The sequence below is a fragment of the Papio anubis genome, chromosome 1 (assembly GCF_008728515.1).
Source record: "Papio anubis isolate 15944 chromosome 1, Panubis1.0, whole genome shotgun sequence".
Classification (NCBI taxonomy): Eukaryota; Metazoa; Chordata; class Mammalia; order Primates; family Cercopithecidae; genus Papio; species Papio anubis.
Window position 1 is genome coordinate 189,761,122 of NC_044976.1, and position 22,464 is coordinate 189,783,585.

Consider the following 22,464-nt stretch of genomic DNA (forward strand, 5'->3'; position numbering starts at 1 on the left):
CGGGTGGATCACAAGGTCAGTTGATCGAGACCACGGTGAAACCCGGTCTCTACTAAAAATACAAAAAATTAGCCGGGCGCGGTGGCAGGCGCCTGTAGTCCCAGCTACTCGGGAGCCTGAGGCAGGAGAACGGCGGGAACCCGGGAGGAGGAGCTTGCAGTGAGCCAAGATCGCGCCACTGCACTCCAGCCTGGGCGACAGAGCAAGACTCCCTCTCAAAAAATAAATAAATAAATAAATAAATAAATAAAAATAAAAAAACTACTAGAGAATCCAGTAAACTCCAGTGATACAAAATAAGTGCTTAAAAATCAATGGTTTTCATGTAGCAATAAATAATTATAAGATATAATTGAAAAATCCTATTTAAAATTACAACATGAGTATTTTCAGTTATTTTATATTTTAACAAGAAATATAAATTTACCTAAATTAAGGGGGAAAACAGAAAATTATAATAAACAGAACAAATAACTATTTTATTGGATGGGAAAACAGGAAGTGAAAAAATAAGACTTCATCCCATATTAATTTATAAGCTTTACACACACCCAATCAACATTCAAATAGAACTCTAGTTGGGATATGACAAGATTTTAATCTTAAAGTGAAAGAATAAGTAATCTACAAAAGCAAAACTCATTTTCGAAAAAAGAATAATAAAAGGAAAAACCTAGCAGTTATTAAAACAAACAGCTGCAATAATTAAAAAGTGTATCACTGTACAAAAATCAACAGATGGAGGGACAAGACAAATAACCTAGATATGGACTCTAGGTGAAGAGTTCATCCTTCACCAGGACTGAAGCCAGAATTCTGCCACTTATCCATTGTATGACCTAGAGTAAACTATTTGACTTTTCTAAGCTTCAGTCCCATCATTTATAAAACAGGAAAACTACTGGACCCTATTTCACAGGGTTGCTGTAGAACTGCATGAGTGGATGTAAGGGACACATTTAAGGCAATATCTAGTCATAGACTAAATGTTAAGGAATGTGAACTGCTATGATTATTATGCTATTATTGTTGACAGTATACAATCACGGAAGTATTGCAAATCAATGGTGATAGTATGGACTGTTCATATGATTATATTTGTACATTAGCCCCTTTGGAATAAAAATAATAATAATAGCGGCCGGGCACGGTGGCTCACGCCTGTAATCCCAGCACTTTGGGAGGCCGAGACGGGCGGATCACGAGGTCAGGAAATCGAGACCTCCTAGCTAACAGGGTGAAACCCCGTCTCTACTAAAAATACGACTAAACTGAAGATTTCTTTTCTTGTATTAGCCAGGCGCGGTGGCCGGCGCCTGTAGTTCCAGCTACAGGGGAGGCTGAGGTAGGATAACGGCGTGAACCTGGGAGGCGGAGCTTGCAGTGAGTGGAGATCGCGCCACTGCACTCCAGCCCGGGCGACAGAGTGAGACTCCATCTCAAAAAAATAAATAAATAAAATAATAATAATAATAATAGCCTGTAGTAAATGAGTTGTTACGAGATACATAGTGCTTTACATAAACTAATGTGTTTAATCTTCACAACAACTCTAAGAGGTAGATGCAATAATCATACTCCTTTTGCAAATGAGGAAACAGAGAAACAGTATTAAGGCAAGTTCCTTAATACCTGGTAAGTATTATGGCTGGCAAGTGGCAGAACCAGGCATTGCAGATTCTATGCTCTTAGCCTCTATACTCTGCTCCCTAAGTTAGTGCCTCACCTCATACCCTGTGCCATGACAAATCTCAGATGGGTAACAGGGACAAATGTCAATAATGGATGCATTAAAATGCTACAAACATAAGAATGAATACTTAACTGCTCTTGAGGTAGGTACCACCTTTCTAAATGTAAACACAGTAGAAGAAATGAGAGAACAAAGAACAATAAATATTACTATAAACCATTTTTTAAAACTTTACCTCAAGAACCTTATAAATAAAATTAAATTCTACATAAGAAAAATGTTTAAAAATTGTTAATAGATATGATAAAAGGTCAGTATAATTATTACATCAAAAATCTGTTATAAATCAGTAAAAGTTTAAAAATATCAAAGAGAATATAAGCACCAGCATGAATGGCTCATTCTAAACAGAAGATACTAGTGGTCAATAAGCATGAAAAATATTTCTCCTCACTGGTAAGTTATAGACATAAGTGACTGTGGTTTAAGAAGACAGAAGTATATGATCATCAAACAAACAAAAATTTAAATAGCTAAGTATAAAAATCCACAAAAATATTGGAAGAAAATATAAGCAAGATAAAAAACAAATGCCATAAAACGTTTCAAATTGTCTAAGGCAGAGTATAATTTTTGTTTATAATATGATAAATAAGTTAAAGTTAAGAGATAGATAAGCAGAAAATATTTGTCCTATATATAATACAAACAAAATTAATATCCAGACTATTTTAAAAATTCTAAAAATCAGTAAGAAAATATTACAATGGTCCCCTAAAATGGGCAAAAGACACATCAGACATTTCATAGGAAAAGGGATACCAAAGTCTGTTAAATAGGTATAAGGCTGGCCTGTAACTTTCTTTTTCTTTTTTCTTTTTTTTTTTTTTTTTGAGACGGAGTCTGCATCTATCCTGAACTGGAGTGCAGTGGCTTGATCTCAGCTCACTGCAACTTCAGAGCTCCTGGTTCAAAGCCCGATTCCTCCTGCCTCAGTCTCCTGAGTAGCTGGGATTACAAGGTATGTGCCCCACCACACAGCTAATTTTGTATTTTTAGTAGAGATGGGGTTTCACCATGTTGGCCAGGCTGGTCTCGATCGCCTGACCTTGTGATCCACACTCCTTGGCCTCCCAAAGTGCTGGGATTATAGACGTGAGCCACCGTGGCTGGCCTCTGTAACTTTCAATAAGTAAAATGTAAATCACAACAACAATATATTATTTTTTCTGTTACATTATCAAAAATTATATAAAATATAATTATCCAGTACTGGGGATTGAGGTACTTACATATATAGTTGTTGGGTCTATGAACTGGTTCAGCTGTTTTGGGAAAACTGGAAACAGCACAAATATCTATCCCTAGGGAAATGTGAATTAAGTATGGCACATCCATACTGTAGAACACTATAATATTATGTCACAAAGAAGTTTTGTCATTTTATGTCTGCGAATTTACATGGAAAGATCCCTAAGACATATCGTTAAGTGAATAAAGTGAGTGCAACTTCAAATATTTACTCAGCAGCTACCATACACCAGCTTTTAGATGTTGTTTGGGACACATTAATTAACAAAAGAGACAAAACTCCTTGCCTTGGTGGAGTTTACAATTTTAGCACAAAACATGTACAATATTTGTCTATTCTTATTTTTTTAAATCAGTGTCTTTGTGTGTGGGTGGGTATGTACACATGTGCTTGTGTGTATATATATGTGTATATATACTCCAAAATGATAACAGTGGTGGTAGCTATGGAGGTGAGTGGGATTGGGTGGGGGTCAAGAGTATATTTATTTTACCTGCATTATTTAACTTTTTCACAGTAAAAATGTGTTCATATATTTACTGCTTAACTTGAAAATTATAGATTCAAAATTATGTACTTTGGATACAAGTAACAAATGGATACTTTGTTGGCTCCGTGGATACTTTGTGCTAAATAAGCTATACAGTGGTTAATAAAATAATCTTTGGTGAGGAACATTAACATTTTTCAATGTTATCAAAATTCCAAGGAATTGGAATAATACAGGCATTTGCTTACTTGGAATCAAACATAGCACACTTGTGAAAAAGAGAGCATCAAAGAGGATAAAAGAGACAGAGGGAGGAAAAGAGGGAAGCAGGGGGAGAGACAGAGGAGCTATGGGGCAGCTGGAGGGAGGCAGGAGGAGAGATGTCTTTGTTTCACCAGTTGTTCTTCCTCTGGTGAAACAAGACTATGCTCTACTGTCCCAAAGTTAAAACATAGCAGAAAACCTAGATTCTGCCTATTGAAGGGGTTTTTCAAAGTAATTTTGAGTAGATAAGATAATCTCTTCACTGGTTTTTATGCTCTAAGCCCTCCATTAAGATGCAACTTGGCTGTAAAAATATGGAAAGTACATGTGCTTATTTTCTGGGGAAAAAAATGTAAGTGGCATACATTAAATACTATTCCAAATAAAACTCTAGATCTCAAAGATGCAGAACAAATTAACAGGCTGTATATTTGACAAAGTGTGGTTTTCATAAACTCTAATCTCTATTTTATTATAATAAAATAATGATTATTATATTCTATAAGCTATTGACTAGCTCCTTTGGAGATATTTTTATAGAATTAAAAAATAAAATGGCAACAAATTCAAATAGCCATTATAGTTTTTTGGTTCATCAGATTAATTTATATAAACCCAAGTTCATTCTTTTCAGATCTAATGGCTTTATTATAAGAAAAATTTTAAGTGGCCGGGTGCAGTGGCTCACTCACACCTGTAATCTCAGCACTTTGAGAGGCCGAGGCGGGTAGATCACCTGAGGTCAAGAGTTCGAGACCAGCCTGGCCAACATAGTGAAACCCCATCTCTACTAAACATACAAAAATTAGCCAGGTGTGATGGCACACATCTGTAATTCCAGCTGCTCAGGAGGCTGAGGCAGGAGAATTGCTTGAACCTGGGAGGTGGAGACTGCAGTGAGCCTGCAGTGAGCTGAGATCACACCATTGCACTCCAGCCTGGGCAACAGAGCAAAATTGTCTCAAAAAAAAAAAAAAAAAGAATTAAGTAATAAAAAAAGCAAATGAATGTAAATGATGAGATTATAAATAATTGAGACTATAAAATGAGATTCTTGATGAAATTTAAAAACCATTAGAACTGTGGTTAAACATGGTGATTAAGATTTGAATCCTGGTGCTATCATTTATGATCTGCGTGACTGGGCACATTACTGGGCCTCTCCATGCCTCAGTTTTCCTATCTGTAAAACTGAGATAATAGGGGTACCTACCTCATAGAGTCGTTGAGAGGAATTAATGAGCTGATGTGTGTAGAACACCCAAAACCATACCTAAGTACCTAACTAGTATTATCTCATTTAATACAAAAACCTTATGAAACAGTTACTATTATTATCAGCTTATTAAGGATTAGAAACCTGAGGTACAGTAAGATTTAATTAATTTGCTCATAGTGACACAGTGACTCCACTGTGTCAGCTCTGAAGAACCATTGCACTATGTTGCTTCTCAACCTAGTATAATCAGTAGAATTATTTTTGAAAGGAAAGGGAGAGAAGGTGAAAGACATGAAATGGAAAAATAATTAAATTTCATTAATAAATGAACCACAGGGTTTTAAGGATGAGGTGTTAACCATCTTATATTCCTTTAAAAAGACAGCATACACAAAAATCCTATTATCCAAATTAGGTTGTTCTGAAGACAAATAATGCTCAGCAAGTACCTGCCTTCACCTGTGATGCACCTCCTCCAGCGTCTATCCTTTCTTCTTCCAACAATAGCTCTTTCACAGGAGAGGCAGCCCATGTGTTCTGGTGAGGAGCCTCCCCTGTGCCATATGATGTGACCTAAGTCAATCAGTATACCTCATTCTCTGGCCACAGTGAATAGTTCAGAAATGAGCACATGATCCACACCAGTCCAATCAGACTGAACCTTAGAAGGTTTTCTGAAAATCCTGGGAGAAAGACTCTTATTTCTGCTGGATTCAAACTAGGAAGAAAATTCCCTGGAGACTGATGACAGTCATCTTGCAATCCTTTGGGGCAAGAACAGAACCACAGCAAAAGAGCAGAACAAAAATATGGAAAGAAAAAAACTAGTTCATAGTGACACTATTTGAGCTATGGATTAAATAATGCTGATTCTATCCCTGAAGTGTTCATTCATGTAAACTAACAAATTCCCTTTTTTTCCAGGGTCATTTGAGTTTTCTGAAATTTACATCTGAAAAAATCCTAACTGATAGAGATATCGGTACCAGGAAGTCAGGTAAGAGTTGAGGTTAAGAGTGACAGACCCTAAAAGGTGGAATTAGCTGAGTGGAGAAAGGCGAGAGGGCTGGAAAGATCTCTCTTAGGCTAGGATGTTGGCAATCCTTGTTATCTATTTGTTAAAGAACTAATTAAACTCTCACCTTTTTAACATTGGACTCAAACCATGTACGTACAGAGGGTGAAGAACTAGGGGACATGGCAGGAAAATTTCAGGATAGTGAGGTCCATTTATAATTTTCTGAGACCGAGACAAGTGTCTACTGAAACTAGTTTTCAGAAAGTCCTAAGGAGAGAAGAAAACCCTGTTTGGAAGGAAATGTCTTTTTCTGTTTGCAGCCTGTAATACAAAGGTTGATAATCCAGTTACCTGGAGACCTTGTAGGTTTGAGAAAGTCAAATTTCATATTCCAGTTTAAAGTTAGAACAATAGTAGGCACATGGGTGGCAAACAAAACTGATAATAAGCTTGAGACTAAGAGGTACCCTGATATCTAGATTCATGCAAGCACCTGCTCTACTTCCTGCTTAAAGAAAAAATATTTCCAGTCATACAATTGCAGCTGGATACATTCTTGGGCCAAAGGAGCATGTCAGCAATGCCTTCCTGCTAGACTTTTGAGGGCAAAGGAATGAATCATTGGTCATGTAAATGCCACATCAGTCCTCCTGGCCCCTAACATATTCCAACCAAGGAAATTTCATCCCCATTTGTCTTCAGCTACTCACACCTTTGAAGACAATGTTCCACAGATATCTTTAGTTATCACTTGTTGTGCCCCTCCCTCCAATGTCCTTTATCTCTTACTCCAATAACATCTCTGACTTTCAGGTGGCATTCTCTTTACTCTTAAACTTTCAATACAACATGCCACTCCCTGACCTTAACCTCCCACTTCATCATTTCTTTTCCTTAATCCTAGCACAAATGTTTTCTGATTTTAGTAAAACCTCCAGTTCCCTGGCATGCCCATTTCCTTTCAATTTTCAGTCAACATCATCCTTTTTTATCTTTTTTTTTTTTTTCCTGGGCACAAGCTCAGAGTATATTTTTTCTATTTTCCTTGCAGCTAGGTGAGCCCAAACCACTAAGTTCTGTTCAACGAAATGGAAATGATGTGTGCCACTTATGGACTGGTTCTTAAAAACCTCCCTTGACCAGGCTTCTGTCTCTTTCCCACCTGCTGGAAAAATGAAATTTGCAGGTTCTATGCAGGAGAAAGCGGAGAAGGGATATTTTGGAATCTCTGTAATTCCAAAACCCAGTCTGTTACTGACCATGTGAAGCCAGGTATCTCCCTGCCTCTTGATGACCTTCATTGAATTATTATAGCAGGGTGAATTAAATTTGTATTATGCTAATCTACTGAAATCCTGAGGTTGTTTGTTACCTGGTTAATCTATCCTGATTAATACATCAACTAAAGCTACTCATGTGAGATTACACAGTCCTTTACCTCAACCTGTCTCTCTTAAAAACTCTAACTCATCTTCTCTCTCAACTTTCCATGCTGCCTCCCTAGAAAAACCCCAGCTCAGAATATCAATTCATTTGTCTGTGTCCTCAGCTTTATGCCATCTTCCAACTGTAGAGCAGAAGAGCAATTTACAAGGCCAAGAGAATTCATGCTGTCACTGGACCCTCAGATAGTCCCTAACCTGCACAGGACCTTCCACAGTCCAACTATCTGACAACTTCCTTCAAGTTCCTTGAGCTCTTAGAAACATCTAACTATTGACTATTCCCTCCTTGAAATATTCTCTCCCTTTAGCTTTTGTTCTACCACTCTCCAAGTTTTCCTACCTCTCTCATCACTTCTTAAATGCCTTTTCAGTTCCCCATTCAGTTCCAGTTCTTTCTCCATCATGCTTTAAGTCTTATATTCCTTTCTATGTTCTCGTCCTTTGGAGGAGGTCTCATGTACTCCTATGGCTTCAGCTACCATGTATTTATTGACAACAGTGAAAGTTATGTCTGTAGTGTGCATGAGTCCTGAACCTCAAACCCCAATGATATCTCCAATAAGCACAAACATATTCAAAATTGAAATCAGCACCTTCTTTATTTTATTTTATTTTATTTTATTTTATTTTATTTTATTTTATTTTATTTTGAGACAGAGTCTTGCTCTATCGCCCAGGCTGGAGTGCAGCAGTGTGATCTCAGTTCACTGCAACCTCTGCCTCCCGGGTTCAAGTGATTCTCCTGCCTCAGCCTCCAGAGAACCTTGGATTACAGGCGCTCGCCACCATGCCTGGCTAATTTTTGTATTTTTAGTAGAGATGGGGTTTCACCATGTTGGCCAGGATGGTCTCAATCTCTTGACCTCGTGATCCACCTGCCTCAGCCTCCCAAAGTGCTGGGATTACAAGCATGAGCCATTGCGCCCGGCCCTAAATCAGCACCTTCTGCTCTCATCTCCCCTGACACCTGCTCCTCCTTCTCCTGTATTCCCTTTGTCAGTACATGCCCTTAGCCATAAGCCTAGAAGGATGACTTAACCCCCTGAGAACTCTTTATAACCCTTCCAATTCTATCCTCTGAATATATTTTGAATCTGTTCCTTCTGCTAAATACTACCAGCAACCAATGTTTTTCTCACCTGAATAAAAGCATCCTCACCAATTCCCATATCTCTAGTTTGTCTCCTTCAATCTATTCCATTACAGACCTTTCTAATATAAAAATCAGTTGAGTTCCCTTCCCTATTGGAAATCCTTCCGTGACTCTCCAATACCTTTGAAAGAAAGAGTTCTCTGTCTCTTCTGGACTTAAACACTTTTATCCAACTTCCCACAGGACGTTTTTACTTCAAATTCCCACGGTGACTCATACTCAGAAAGCTGCCTTTCCTGACTTTGGATACCAATCTGACCTTTTCGCTATGCTCTTTTCTTCGTGAAGAGCAGCACCATCTTACTTGTACCAAAATCATAAATCTTGATGGCATTGAAGACAACCTCCAGCCTTCTCTCCAACATCCCATTCATCACAGATTTTTTGGATTCTTCCTACTTAACTCTTGAATTCATCAGCTTTTCCTCAAATTCAGTACAGACACCCAAGCCCGGATCACCACAATTTTCCATCCACATCAGCCTTCTAACTAATCTCCTTTTTCCAGTCTCGTCTCGCCTTCGAAGCCTTTCTCTACAAATGTTAATATGATTGTGCTTAAAATCTTACTATGATTCTATACTGCTTTAAGCAACACAAAAAATAGCTTTAATGGGGCTTACGTCCTAATGAAGGAAGACAAAAAATAATAGATAAATAAATAAGATTGTTTCGAATAATAAAATGTAATCGATAGTGAAAGACATGGGGAAGGGAGGGTGACTTTAAATCTGGTGACCAAGGCTGGTCTCTTGAAGAAGTGATGTTTCAGTAAGACCTGAAGGGTCAGAAGTAACTAGCCTTGGAAAAGGAAGTGGACTTCAGTTTGCTTACTTACCATCATCCCCGCTGGGCTGTGGGCTTCCTGAGGGTGAGGCCCGCGACTGATGCATCATCATGCTTCTCTAAACACCCACCACAGATTTTGGCACAGATAGGTTTTGAATACATGAGTGGAAGGATGAATGAAGGTTAAATTTAAAATTTTGAGCAGTCCAGCTTTCGGTAAATTATGTGCTCACATTTTTTTGTACATTTGCTGACATTGACTCGTGAAACCATTAAAATTTCTAGGCAGACATAAACAAATTGAATTTGACTTTAAAGGGGAGTTTTGTCTTTTTTGAATCCTTCTAAAATATTTCAGAACAGATGCTGCACAACAATCTCCTACAACCAGGAACCCTAAGAGGACAGCAGCATGGATGAATCACTTCCTAGGACGCTGCAGAGTGTTTCAGCCCTACCAACCATAAAAGCCAGCATCAGTCAGAAGGCTGGGCCCCAAAACTCCCTAGAGTTGAGCCTCTTAATAGGCAAAACTGTTTTCATATAAACCTCAATCAATATCATCTGCTGAGATTCATAAAGAAAAAATTTCAAGTCATTATGGTTTATTTCTGTTAAGTAGAAACTACTAAAGATCCTTTAAATATATCGTATCATGTATATATTATTGGATTTGATTCTGGAAAATAATATATTCTAGTTCATAATCCCTTGCTTGCAAATTACATTTTTTTTTCTTAGCAAATTTGGCAGCAAAAGCTGATCTGATGTGAGAGGATTTACCTCTTATTTAAAAGTTTACTTGGTGTGACTATTCCTTTGTTTCACTGCAGAAATAGAATATGTTTCATTATAGGATGCTGTCTCTAACTCCACAAAATATAGGGTGATATATGATATAGTTAATAAACTCCAAAAAATTCTGACCTTCAAGGCATGCTTTGCCCCAGAAGTTCTGGATAAGGAATCTATATTCCATGATAACACTGACCCAATTCTATTATCTTGAGATGTAATACTTCCATAATGTGTGAGCTTTGAAGTAGCCAGCAAAAGTAAAGTCACAGAAACACAATTAGCATGATTTGAGTATTTGGAAGTAATATAACTGAAAGCTGTTCCAAATTTCCTCTGATTTAAAGTATGCATATATGCCATTATACTATTGCTTTTCCTATATGTACATACTTCTATGAGCTAAGCAATACTTCTGACTATGAGGAAACTTTTATAGGGAAATCCTTTATATCATATCCAACCACAATCTGGGCACTGCAGGCATCAGAACAATTTCCAAAGCTTCTAATTTTCCCAAGTGTTTAATTGTTCTCATTTTATAAATTTTATAATTTTCTTGTACTTAAACTTTTTCTCCCAAGAGTTTGAAGAAACAGCACCTAACCTCCGGGAGTAATGTTTCTATTCTTTACAGGGCACATATCTGGTACTGGGCTGCAAACCTCATTACGTATATAATTTCTGAATCCCACCGTCATCCCGAGAGATATTTTCTATTCCTCCCATCACATGGCTGAGCAAACTCAGGCACAATTTGTCCTAGGCCACATGGCTCCTAAGTGACAGAACAGAATTTGAACCCAGGAATGTCTAGGTCCAAAACCTGTGTCTTCCCAAAATATCATGGGGCGAATAATTGACCTGTGCTCCAATCTCATTCTCAAATTGTGCAGAGTTGGAAGAATAAACTTGCTTTATTCATGGTAGAAATTAGAGTTTAATTTTTTTTTTCTAAATGCCTATGACAATGTCTTTACACTTCCATAAAAGAAGACACAGTATCTGGTTTTCAAAGATTTAACTCTACAGCCATATAAAATGTCCATCAACATAACTTTGTTTTTCTGTTTTTTAAAAATAAATGCAAGTAATTGGAATTGGGTAGGCTTATCAACAAACACAGCAAAATCAGATATTCAATATTTACCCACCTTTTAGAAGTATCATCTACATTTATTGGAAATATTATCATACAAGGGGAAGAGAAAGGCTTACACCTCATAACAACATAGCATAAAAGGACAGAGATGAAGATCATTAATGATTTTAATTATTTTAAGGCCCATTAAAATTAGAGAAATATCAAAGCACCCACAGTGTTAAGGGTTTATTATTATAGCATTTTAGAGTTTACTAGTTCATACCTTTCAATCACAGCAAGTTATTAGCAGTGAAGGGATGAACCCCCTTAAGAGGATTTTTATTTCAATGATAGGGTGTTATGGACAAGACAACCTAAGTTTTAAAAAAAATTAGTAGCAAGCGCTAGTTGAGTTAATCAGTTAAAGACAAACTGTGCCCTTGGGAAGCTAAATGAAAAAGCAACAGTAAAGCTTACAGAACTTAGCTCGTACAATTTGCCTTGAAGGCGGAAGATTGGTTCCCTGAAATAGCAAAGAATTATATGCTTTAGTTCAGAAAAAAAGTTTTTAAAATAAAGTCTATTATTACCTCTTCTCCTTTCAAAACAATGGGAAAAAAATCGAGAGCAGAGGTTTCAATTTGTTCAATAATTGTACCTCTGAACGTTTTTTAAAAACTGTAACACCATCATTGTTTTGACTTGAAAAGAAATAACAATGCAAATACTCATTATCACATAAAACATAAAAGACACAGCAAACTGTCGAGTTAATACAATCTCTGCAAAGCGCTATTAGTCAGAGACAGCTGGTCAGCCCAAAACACAAAAACTCAAAAGATCACATCTTCTTAGGAATTAACATCTTCATTAACCAACAAGAATTTAGTGTGGCAGAGATTAAATCCAACAACTGCCTTCTTCATGAGCTGTCCCTTCACTGATACCAAGCTGTGCAAATGTGTGAACTAGTTAGCAATCCCAGAAAGCTCATGCAGCTACTCACCATATTTTAACCTTCAACTGACTCACAAACTCCATGTTAAATTAAACTTAGGGGTAATGTAAGCAAGCAAAATAGGACACGAGGAGTCAAATTTGAAATGCAGAGCAAGTAGCAGAAAAGTTATTTAAAATAAATCAATGTGGTTAACTGCATAAAATAGCCAAAAAGAAATGCAATTCGCTCCAAAAATTTTTTAAAGCAAAAAGAAATCAAAATGAAAAGCTGCATTTCAAGCAAAATTGGCACGTGATTAATTTGCATTAAAAAAATAGTCAATCAAGCGATTTAGTTCAAATTCTTTGGGACATGCATAGACTGATGCTCTTATGCAATTCCTACCTGATTTCCAATTGTGGTTTTCTTGTGAACCTGACTGCTCCTCTGCTGAGCACTGAGAAAAGCAAAGGAAAGCAGCACTGAAGAGACACATACAATTTTTTCCTGAACAAGTAACAAATACTAAAATATATACAGGCTTAAAAAAAAAAATCAGTGGAGGCAGACGTAATACCAAAATTCCAGGTCAGTTTAATTCTGGAAGCAAAACCAACTCAATGGGACTCCTAATAGCACATAACTCCTAATAGCACATAAACCAAAAATATAATAACACCATTGAAAGACAAGCTGCATTGCAGCATTAATAACATATGAGTTGACATATTTGCAATGTCCCACAGATAGAGAGAAGAGTTGTAATGGAAATTAAGTTAATGCTTATTGAGTATATACCATGTTCTAAGTGCCTTATAGATATTAATCATTTTTATTCTCACAGCAACCCCATGAAGTAGTTACGATTATTCTTCTTGTTTTATAGATGAGGAGAGAAGCTAAGTGACTTTCTCAAAGTCACTCAGCTAATAAGCGGTAGTACCCAAGTAGTATTGCTCCACATCACAAACTCTTTGTGATATTATCCAGTCTCACTGCTTTGAATTCCAAGATATTCTGACAACTCCTTTAATGCATCTCTCGTTTGAATCTGCCATGTAGATCCAAACATGTATGAGTCCCAACTCTGGACTTATTCATGTTTTTAACAACTTAACATCGTCACTTGGGTATTTAATGGGCATATCATTCTTAATATTTCAAAACTGAACTCCTGAAATCCCCCCTAAAATCTGTTTAACCCGCAGTCTTCCTTCCTCCTCTTAACTAGTGGCAATTCTATACCATACATCCAAGAGCTTAGGCCAAAATCTTTATCTCCTCTTTCTCTCACAACCCATATCCGGCCATCAGAAAATGCTGTCGACTACTTTCTTACAATACATTTAACATTTAGCCATCTTTTCATCACTTCCATTGGTCCCTCCTTGGTCCAAGACACTGCCATCCCTCATCTGGATTACTGTAATCATTTATTCTCTGGTCTCTGCTGCCACACTTGTCTCCCTGAAGTCTATTCTTAACAGACACCAGAGTGATACTTGTAGAAGGACTGTGTCACTCTTCTGCTCGAAACCCTGTGCTGCATCAACACCATTCCACAAATGGTAAAAGCCAAAGTCCATACAAGAGTCTACAAGGCCCTACTCAAGCAATCCCCACCACTGGCTCTTTGACTCGTCTCCTCCCACCCTTCACCTCGTTCCCTGAAGAGTTCCAGCCACACTGGCACCGGCTCTTTTTCAAACCCATCCACTGCACTCCCATTTAGAGCCTTCAGGAAAGCTAGCTCCCTAGGATTTGCTTCCCCCTTTCATCTGCATAGTTCCCAACATCTCCTTCAAGTCTTCATTCAAATCCATCTTTTCAGTAAGGACCACTCTGACCACCCTATTTATAACCCCATCCCTCCCTGCCTCCAAGACTGTCATCCCCTTTACCCTGTTTGATTTTTCTGTCTGGCATTTCTCACTTTCCAACATACTACACGGTGTATTTATTTATTTATTTTGAGATGGGGTCTCGCTCTGTCGCCCAGGCTGGAGTGCAGTGGCGCAATCTCAGCTCACTGTAAGCTCCGCCTCCCGGGTTCACGCCATTCTCCTGCCTCAGCCTCCAGAGTAGCTGGGACTACAGGGGTCCGCCACCTCGCCCGGCTAATTTTTTTGCATTTTTAGTAGAGACGGGGGTTTCACCGAGTTAGCCGGGATGGTCTCAGTACACTACACGGTGTATTTATTTTTTGTGTTTCTCTGCCCCTTTCCATTAGATTGTAAGCTCCTCATGAGCAGGGGTTTGTGTCTGTTTTGTTCACTGCTATATCCTCAGGGCCTAGAAAGGACATAGCACATGGTTGGTTTCATGAAATATCTGTTGGATGAAAAGTCCAATGAGGTTGATGCCATTATAACCCTCATTTTAGACATAAGCACAGAGAGAAGAGTTGTAATGCAAATTAAGTTAATGCTTAATTTACAGGACTCCAACAACTTAACAACAGAGCCCACACATTTCATCACTAGGTTACTCTATCCCTCAAAAGGACAAAGGCTTTCTTTTGGTGGATCCATGAATAAACACCTATCAATATAAGAAACACAACTCATTTTGGTTATTCTAGGAAGATCAGCAATACTCAGTATTCTTAACAGGTTGTTTAATAGTTTGTGGAAGCTGTTTTGGAGATCAATGAAATAGTGTAAAATAAAGAAAAGGGAGACCAAAGCCCTCAGTCAACTGTTTAAAGTGATGGGATGTTGTGCTGCAGTAACAAGTTAGAAATCAACACCACACTTGGAACAGCTGATCCAAATAAGTTTTTAATAAACTCCTCTGATACATTTAAGTTGCTTTCCTTCACTCAACCTAATGAAGAAACACTGCATTCAACTGAAGGTGGGCAGGGGGTGGGTGGTGAAAGTCCACACTGTATTTGGTTGCTAAAAATATTTTGTGTATGTATTTTTTTCCAATTTTAAATTTGCTAATTTCAACTTCTTCCTTTTTTTTTTTTTTCTAGCTTTCTGTTAAATGGTTAATCCTCTTAATTACCATGAAATTATTTCCTCTTTAACCATTTATCTGAACAATCTAAATTTACATTATTCAGGTCTTGTAGGTGAGGCTGTGAAAGAGGTGACCAGGATCCATTGTGCCCACACCGCCCTCTGGCCGCCCTCATGCCCTGGCACACAGAGTGTCTTGAGTAGCACTCTCCTAAGTGCTTCGGATCTCCTCCTTACTTTCTTTTTCCACATTAAATGTCACTTTTCCAGCACCCTCCAGGATTCCTGCTCTTCCAGGAATGCATGGGAAAACTACTACTATAATGAGATCATGACACCTTCATAGGTTATGTTTATCTCTTCCAAGCACCAAAATTGTGTTTAAGGAGTAATGTTTTCACTAAAGCACGGACTAGTGGTGAAAACTTCCAAACTGTGATAGACCCACAGGTGCTTACTTTGAACAAATTATTGGGGACCCTAAAATTATGTATCAGTCATCTTCAAATCACTTAAGGGAAAAGAAGTTGAACATAAAGCAAAAGCCACAAAGATCGTTAATGACTCCTTTGCTACCTTAGGTGAAAAGTCTGATCAAAATGGACTTCAGTCACTTGGCCATAAAATGTGTATATATGTGTTACAAGGGAGGCAGACAGAAACGGAGACAGAGAGAAGGGCTAGGGGACTAAACAAGCTGTTTCTTAAGTTCCTTTTAGGTCCAATATTCCTTGAGATGCAAAATTACTCTCAGAAGCTTATAAGCTACACTAGACAAAGACAATGTCCATTGACAGTTTCCATCTGTGAAATAATGCATATTTAGGATCTACCACTTGTAAGAATATGCCAAAGGAAAAGTAGATTTACTTTATAAGCCAATCTCAAATATTAGAGTTAGAAAAAACATGAAGTTGCCTCTATTTTCCACCTAAAGAATAATCTTTTTGCAGCAATTGGCCCCATAAACTTAAACATTCTGTTGTTAATGATGTATTTAGCTACTTGAAGTCACTTCAAAAGCAATGAAATAAAAAAAAATAAGCTGCCTGCTTAGAATACATTCTTTCTCATAATTCTTCTGTTTATTAATTGAACTGAGAGTATTTTAAAACATTTATTTAAAAATATGTTCCTGAAAAAACCTGTAAGGACTTGCAAATTAACTTGAGCCCTTGGACATGTTCTTGGATATAGTTACTTGACCAATTAACTCTGAAATATTATAAAACATACCTATGTATAGTGTTTTAGTTTAACACAAATCAAAAACTGTAGGGCATGAACTCTGTAGCAGATAAAAATATAAATAAGGTATGGTTCTTATAATCAAAAGCCTACAATTTGTCTGGTACAAGTAATGATATGCATACACAGAACAAGAATAACAAATAAAAAATAAAATCTATATTAATAAATATATGAAGATGTAATAGAAAGCAAAAAAGTGCTTCTGTTTTAAATGTGGGATATAATTACCCATATCTTCTTATATATGCGTGTGTGCGCACGCACATTTGTTGTTGATCATATAAATTCCTACTGCACACAAGTCACTGTGGAAAGCCTTGCCAGAACACTAAAACGTAGAACCAAATTTGTGTGTGCTGAGACATAATGATTCTAAAAGTATATCACAAGAAGTTTAAACTTTTATAAAAATAAAAGTACATTAGAAGACAATCAGAGAACCCCTAATGTTATCTCTTGGCTCAAAACTTTTTTGCACAGTCTCTTCTATCCTTGTCTATGATGTGTGACCATGTAACAAATAAATCCTATACCAAAGTAATTTCTCTGAATGTTAAGGGACAAGAAATATAATTTCAGATGATATGATCTGAAATGTTTGCAGCAAACTTGAAAAGAAGATAAACTTTAATAAAGGAAGACAAATGACTACGTTCCAAGAGAAGAGACTGGTGTTAGCAAAGCCAGGAGGTAGAAAGATGAGGCATATAGGGAAGTTGTGGAGAGTAAAACTATTATGGTAGAATTATCCAATCATAGACTGGGGTTTGTAAGTGATCTTAAAAGCCATCTAGTACAATAATTGTATGTTGGGGCCAATTATGGAGAATTTGGCTGTTACTCTGAAGGCAGAAGAAAACATTCAATATTTCTGTGCCAGCAAATGACAAGATCGGGGAGATGTTTTAGTACAAATTAGTTCCCTGAAATGCATAATATTGACTCAAGCAGAGAAGATAGGAAGCAGCCAGCCCAGACCCCTCTCTCTGACTATTGGAGTCCTGTCCAGTCTTAAAAGTCCAATCAACTTTCATGTCTGAATTATGCCTTTTTAGAAACCTCCAGTTATCTCTCCTTTTGATGCACTCTCAAAGCCTTGGTCTGTGCCTGTATTTTATAAACAAGATTGTGTTATAGTTGGGTCTCCAACAATTTCTGCTCCTTGATAGCCAAGAGCATTAATCTTGGTATTTCTACCTCTCTCACCACTGACATTACCTAGCAGAGGGTTTATGGTAGTATCTTAAGAAATATTTATGGAATTCTCTTTTGACGCCAGGGTTATTTACAACCAGACTATCAATGTTCATCTGTACTAGGAAACCTAAATAATTTGAAGAAGCATATCATAGGCATGTGTTAAAGCAAAAGTATGGTACAGTTAGGGATCCCAAAGTGGCCAGATTGGCTGCAGCATGGAGTTAGGGAGTAGAGTATAAAGGAATAGTGACAATAGAACAGGCTTAAGAGGTAAGCAGGATACAGATTATAGAGAGCCTTGGAAATTACATTACTAAGTTTAGACTTTATTCTGAAAGTAACAGAGAATCTCAGAAGGAATGAGAAAGAGCATGACAGGGGACAGAGAGAATGTTGTAGTAATCCAGGTAAGAGAGGACTAACTTTAGTAGCAGCAATGATGATAGAAAGAAATAGACGAATTTTAAAAATATGATGGAGATAGAATCACATGAACTTGGTAAAGATGGATGGAGACAAAGATATGAGGGGAACAAGAAGCAAAGAATAGGACTGGGAGGTGCCATCCACAGAAAGTGGGAACAACATAGAAGTTATAAACTATAAGAGCAGATGAGGAGTTTAGTTTGGGACTAGAAGGTTGAGGCTTCTCTAGGATATATAAGTAGAGATGTCCAGTAGACATCTGAATATGGTACATAGTACAGTGAAAAGTCGTGAAATGAAGATATAGATTTGGAGTCATCAGATAAAGTTGGCAACTAAAACCATTGGAGTGGGTAAGATCCATTAGGAAAAATGCAGTCAGTGAGAAAAGAAGGGGGTCTAGGGTGGAAATTGATTAAAGAACAGTTCTTAAGCCATGATCAGAAGATGAAGAGCTCCTAAAGACTGAGAAGTGGCTAGAGTGAAAAGAGGAAAACCAGGAGAGAGTGGGAGGTTATTGAAGCAAAGGAACAGATCTCTTCAACAAGGAGTGATTAACTGTGGTGTCAAATGAAAGGCTCAGAATTGTCCATTGGATTAACTGTTTTATCCTGGACAAAAACAGTCTCAGTGGAGAGGTGCGGTAGAAACTAGATTGCAGTGGACCGAAAAGTGAAAGGAAGATGAAAAAGAAGAATGGAGCACAGACTAAGGCCACTCAAAGAGGAAATGGAGAGTCCCTTTGAGATGTAGATTCCATGGCAAATGTCAGAGTATACCTCTACCTCTACCTCTACCCGCATTTCAACTGCTCAACAGCCACATACAGGTAGTAGCTTCTGTATTAAACAGCACAGATTATACAATAGTTCCATCATCTCAGAAACTTCTATTGTGCAACAGTGCTACAGAGTAAAAAAGTTCTTTTAGACTTGTTTAGCAGCAATTAAGAGGCCTCCTTGCTTTTTCTCTTAGTCACCACTAAGCTGTCAACAAAGTAGGACCCACAGTGAAGTTCCCAGAGCCAGCAGCCAGTCACTATACTGTAGGGCTTTACCGTCCAATGCAGTAGCTGGTGGCCAGATTAAAACTTTAATTAGAATGAATTATATTAAAAATTTATTTCCTTCATTGCACTACCCACATTTCAACTGCTCAATAGCTACATACAGCTAGTGGCTTCTGTATTGAACAGCACAGATTATACAATAGTTCCATCATCTCAGAAAGTTCTATTGTGCAATGATGCTATAGAGTAAAGCTCTTTTAGACTATTCTTTTATATTATGCAAGAAAGATTATGAACACTTCACAAGAGTCCCAAGAGTGTAACTTATCACAGGTTACACTGTGATAGTCCAGGTTCCATCCAATCAGACTGAAGCCAAAGGGAGAAGAAACAATGTTGTTTCTGGAAGTTTCTAAAAAAGGCATAATTCAGACATGATCCTCCTCCAGGATCTTTAGTGAAGTCTCAGGCTAATTATTATGCAAGAAAATCTTACAGAACTTGGGAGCCTGTAAAAGAAGAATCACTTACCTCCTAACATTCATGTTAAGGATGAAGATGAAGTTTAAAATAACATATCTGAGGATGAAACAGAAAACTGGAAGTCCACTTATTTTTAAAATGGTGCTTGGAACATTGGAATTTATAACTTATTTGAACAGGAGATATGAATGATGTCCTTTCAAGTTGCTCAATCCTGTATTTCTACTTGACAACAATTTCAGTAAGCAAGCAAGCATTTAATTCCTAAATTTGCATGTAAGTCAAAAAAAGGATCTTTTTATACTCCAATACCTAAGTTTTGATTCCACAAGAGTGAGAACATTCTCATGTAAGATTAGGAACTAGAAATAGTATTATAATAGAATATAATTATGCATTAGGGAAAAATAAACTAAGAATGTAAAGGAAAAGACTAAGATTGCCCTGGAATTTAGTGGCAAGGTTCAAATGCCCTGCCTTTAGTAAAACGGCAACAGAGGAATTCCAGAGGATCAGGAAAAAGATATAACGAATCTCACAACCCATAGAATTTTCATGGTGCTCAAATAACAAGAACAGAAATCTGCACACTGTATCATTTCAACTGTGAGAAAACAGGTGTTGAGACCTACTGAGCAGATTGAAAAACAAACAGACCTTGGTCTGCTGCTTGTGGTGTATAGAGATATTACTCTAACGGCACATATCTATAGTCCCTCTTTCTCTTTAACCATTGGACTGCATAAATCCTAGTAACTCAGAAAGCAAATTGTGTCATGGAACAAATGAAGAAGAGCAGAGGAGTTTGAAATTTCACTTCCCAAAGCATTCCACTAATAAGCCTGCCTTTTTGTTCAAATGAGGATTACTGAGGATGAGGGGAAGTGAATGAAGGAATAATCGGGCCAGTTCTTATTTTCTTAAATAGCAAAAACTAGCTATATAATGTAAAAATATATGTAACTTAGGGTTTTTTTTTAAAAGAAGAGAATGACAAATTAAAACCCTTACATCAGAAGAAAAATTGATGTTTTATTCTGAAATGCTTAACTTTCAGACTCAGAAACTATATTATAGTTGAAAGAGCATTTAGAAAGGAAATTCCAAGGCAAGCCTAGAGCAGTGCTTATTTGGACACATTACACATGGTACATATTTTACAGGCCATGTCTAACAAATAACTAGAAGATGGAAAAAAAAGTGTCACATATTAAACATGGCAATATAAATTCTATAACAGAAAGAAGAATTTTGAGATGTCCTGAATGCTACTCTGAAACTAAATATTTTATTAATCCAATTTTAGCAATCCATTTTCATTTTTTAAAAAATTAGAACAAAAAGTCATCCCAGTTGAAAAAAATTACATGTGTAAAGTACTATGTACATCACCATCCTATAAATCTGGGAGGCAGTTCCTTCTTTCTTGGCAGCTCTCTAAAAATCTCATGAAACAAATGCTTGTTTTCTTCAACCCCAGACCTTAATTTTCTGTCTTTGGAACTTAAAAATACTTACATAATTGTCTTCAAATATGGCTTGACTTTTCTTCCTTGATGGAAACAGCATTCCTGCCAACTTTAAAATTTATAGCTACAGCCATATTTTCTTAATTTTTAAAAGCACAGAAAATACCACAACTCCTCAAAGTGATTTTGAAATGAACATTTCTTCATCTTCATAATCACCCCATGTCACCCCATGTCAATTCCAAGTCGACATACAAATGGAAAAGACATTTATCGCTGAGTCTCAGAGCAAAATATCACATTTAGAGATAATGATATTAGCAACTAAAAAACATTCCAGTGACAATCATACTTAAGTCACTATAACTTAATCACAAAGTAAAATGGTACATCTAGTGATCAAATGTGAGTGTATATGTGTGTGTGTGCATGCGAGCATGTGTGTTGAGAGAGAGTGAGAGACAGGGAGGATCTCTCACTTTTATAGACTACACCACAGTTTTTTTTTTTTTAAAGGATTTCCACATAACTTCATTAATTTGATCTTCTGACAATCCTGAAAGGTATACAAGACAAGGATTATTATTCCATTTGATACATCAGTAAACAGATAGAGAAAGGCTGAGTGCCTTGCCAAAACCCAAAGCTCATCAGTGGCATATCCTGGAAAAATAACCTGGATTTTGACTCCCAGATCCGTCCTTTAAAGAAGGTTTAAGTGTGCAATTTAAATTAGATGACAAATGTGTAGAGTTGCTGGATTTCTAAAGCAGTTTTAACTATGCTTCTTTTTTCTCCCCAATATCATAAAGATTCATAGTCTATCTTACTGCTGGAAAAATAGGACCAGACACCTGGATTACAGAGAGTCTACATCAAAAGATTGTGCCTGGAAGTCTTAAATTTGAAAAATCACATGCCCTTGAAAACCTATAAATCAATATAATCAATATAAAACTGTAGTTCAACAGCTTCTAAGACAGCAAATATGGAAATTTATTGGAAAAGAAACTCTAGCTCATTTGTCATAGAAAAAAAAGTTTCAAGAAGATTATAAAGGTGAAATTTAAATTGAAGCATGGGTTATATGTTTAAACTTGAACTTTTCTAAATGGATTATGACTTTTTCTACATTTCCCCCCTCTAATTGTGGTACCACAACAAGGCAGCATCCTTTTCACTCTTAAGTTATTGTGTCAATTTTACGTCGGTATCTGCTACATTTTTGTAAGAACCTAACTGGCATTTGTAATCCATGAAAATCAACATTAAAGGCAGAATTCCTGTTATTTTAAATGTCTCAAGGATTTGTTTCTTTTAAACTCCTCAGAGAAGCAGTGAGGAAAATGAAGAATGTGTCAGTTTAAATTTTTACATGTGTGTCTCTATGTTTTTCAATTATTAGGCAAGCTCCTAAAAGGCAAAAAGTTCTTTTCTTTTTCTACATTCCGCCCCCCA

General features: G+C 37.0%; 1 protein-coding gene across 13 annotated transcripts in view; it reads right to left on the minus strand.

Moving 5' to 3' along the window:
• The window catches only part of DNM3 (dynamin 3), a 566,482-nt gene that overhangs the window by 313,704 nt on the left and 230,314 nt on the right, over window positions 1-22,464 (minus strand). For 9 of the 13 annotated variants that reach the window (XM_031662793.1, XM_009194141.4, XM_031662781.1 and 6 more), the window contains 2 exons: window positions 12,608-12,659; window positions 11,756-11,785 (listed from right to left, as the gene is read on the minus strand). In XM_031662793.1, the coding sequence (XP_031518653.1) occupies window positions 11,756-11,785; window positions 12,608-12,659 (82 nt within the window). The remainder of the gene's footprint in view (window positions 1-11,755; window positions 11,786-12,607; window positions 12,660-22,464) is intronic. The other 4 variants (XM_031662786.1, XM_031662792.1, XM_031662795.1 and 1 more) reach the window with 1 other exon arrangement.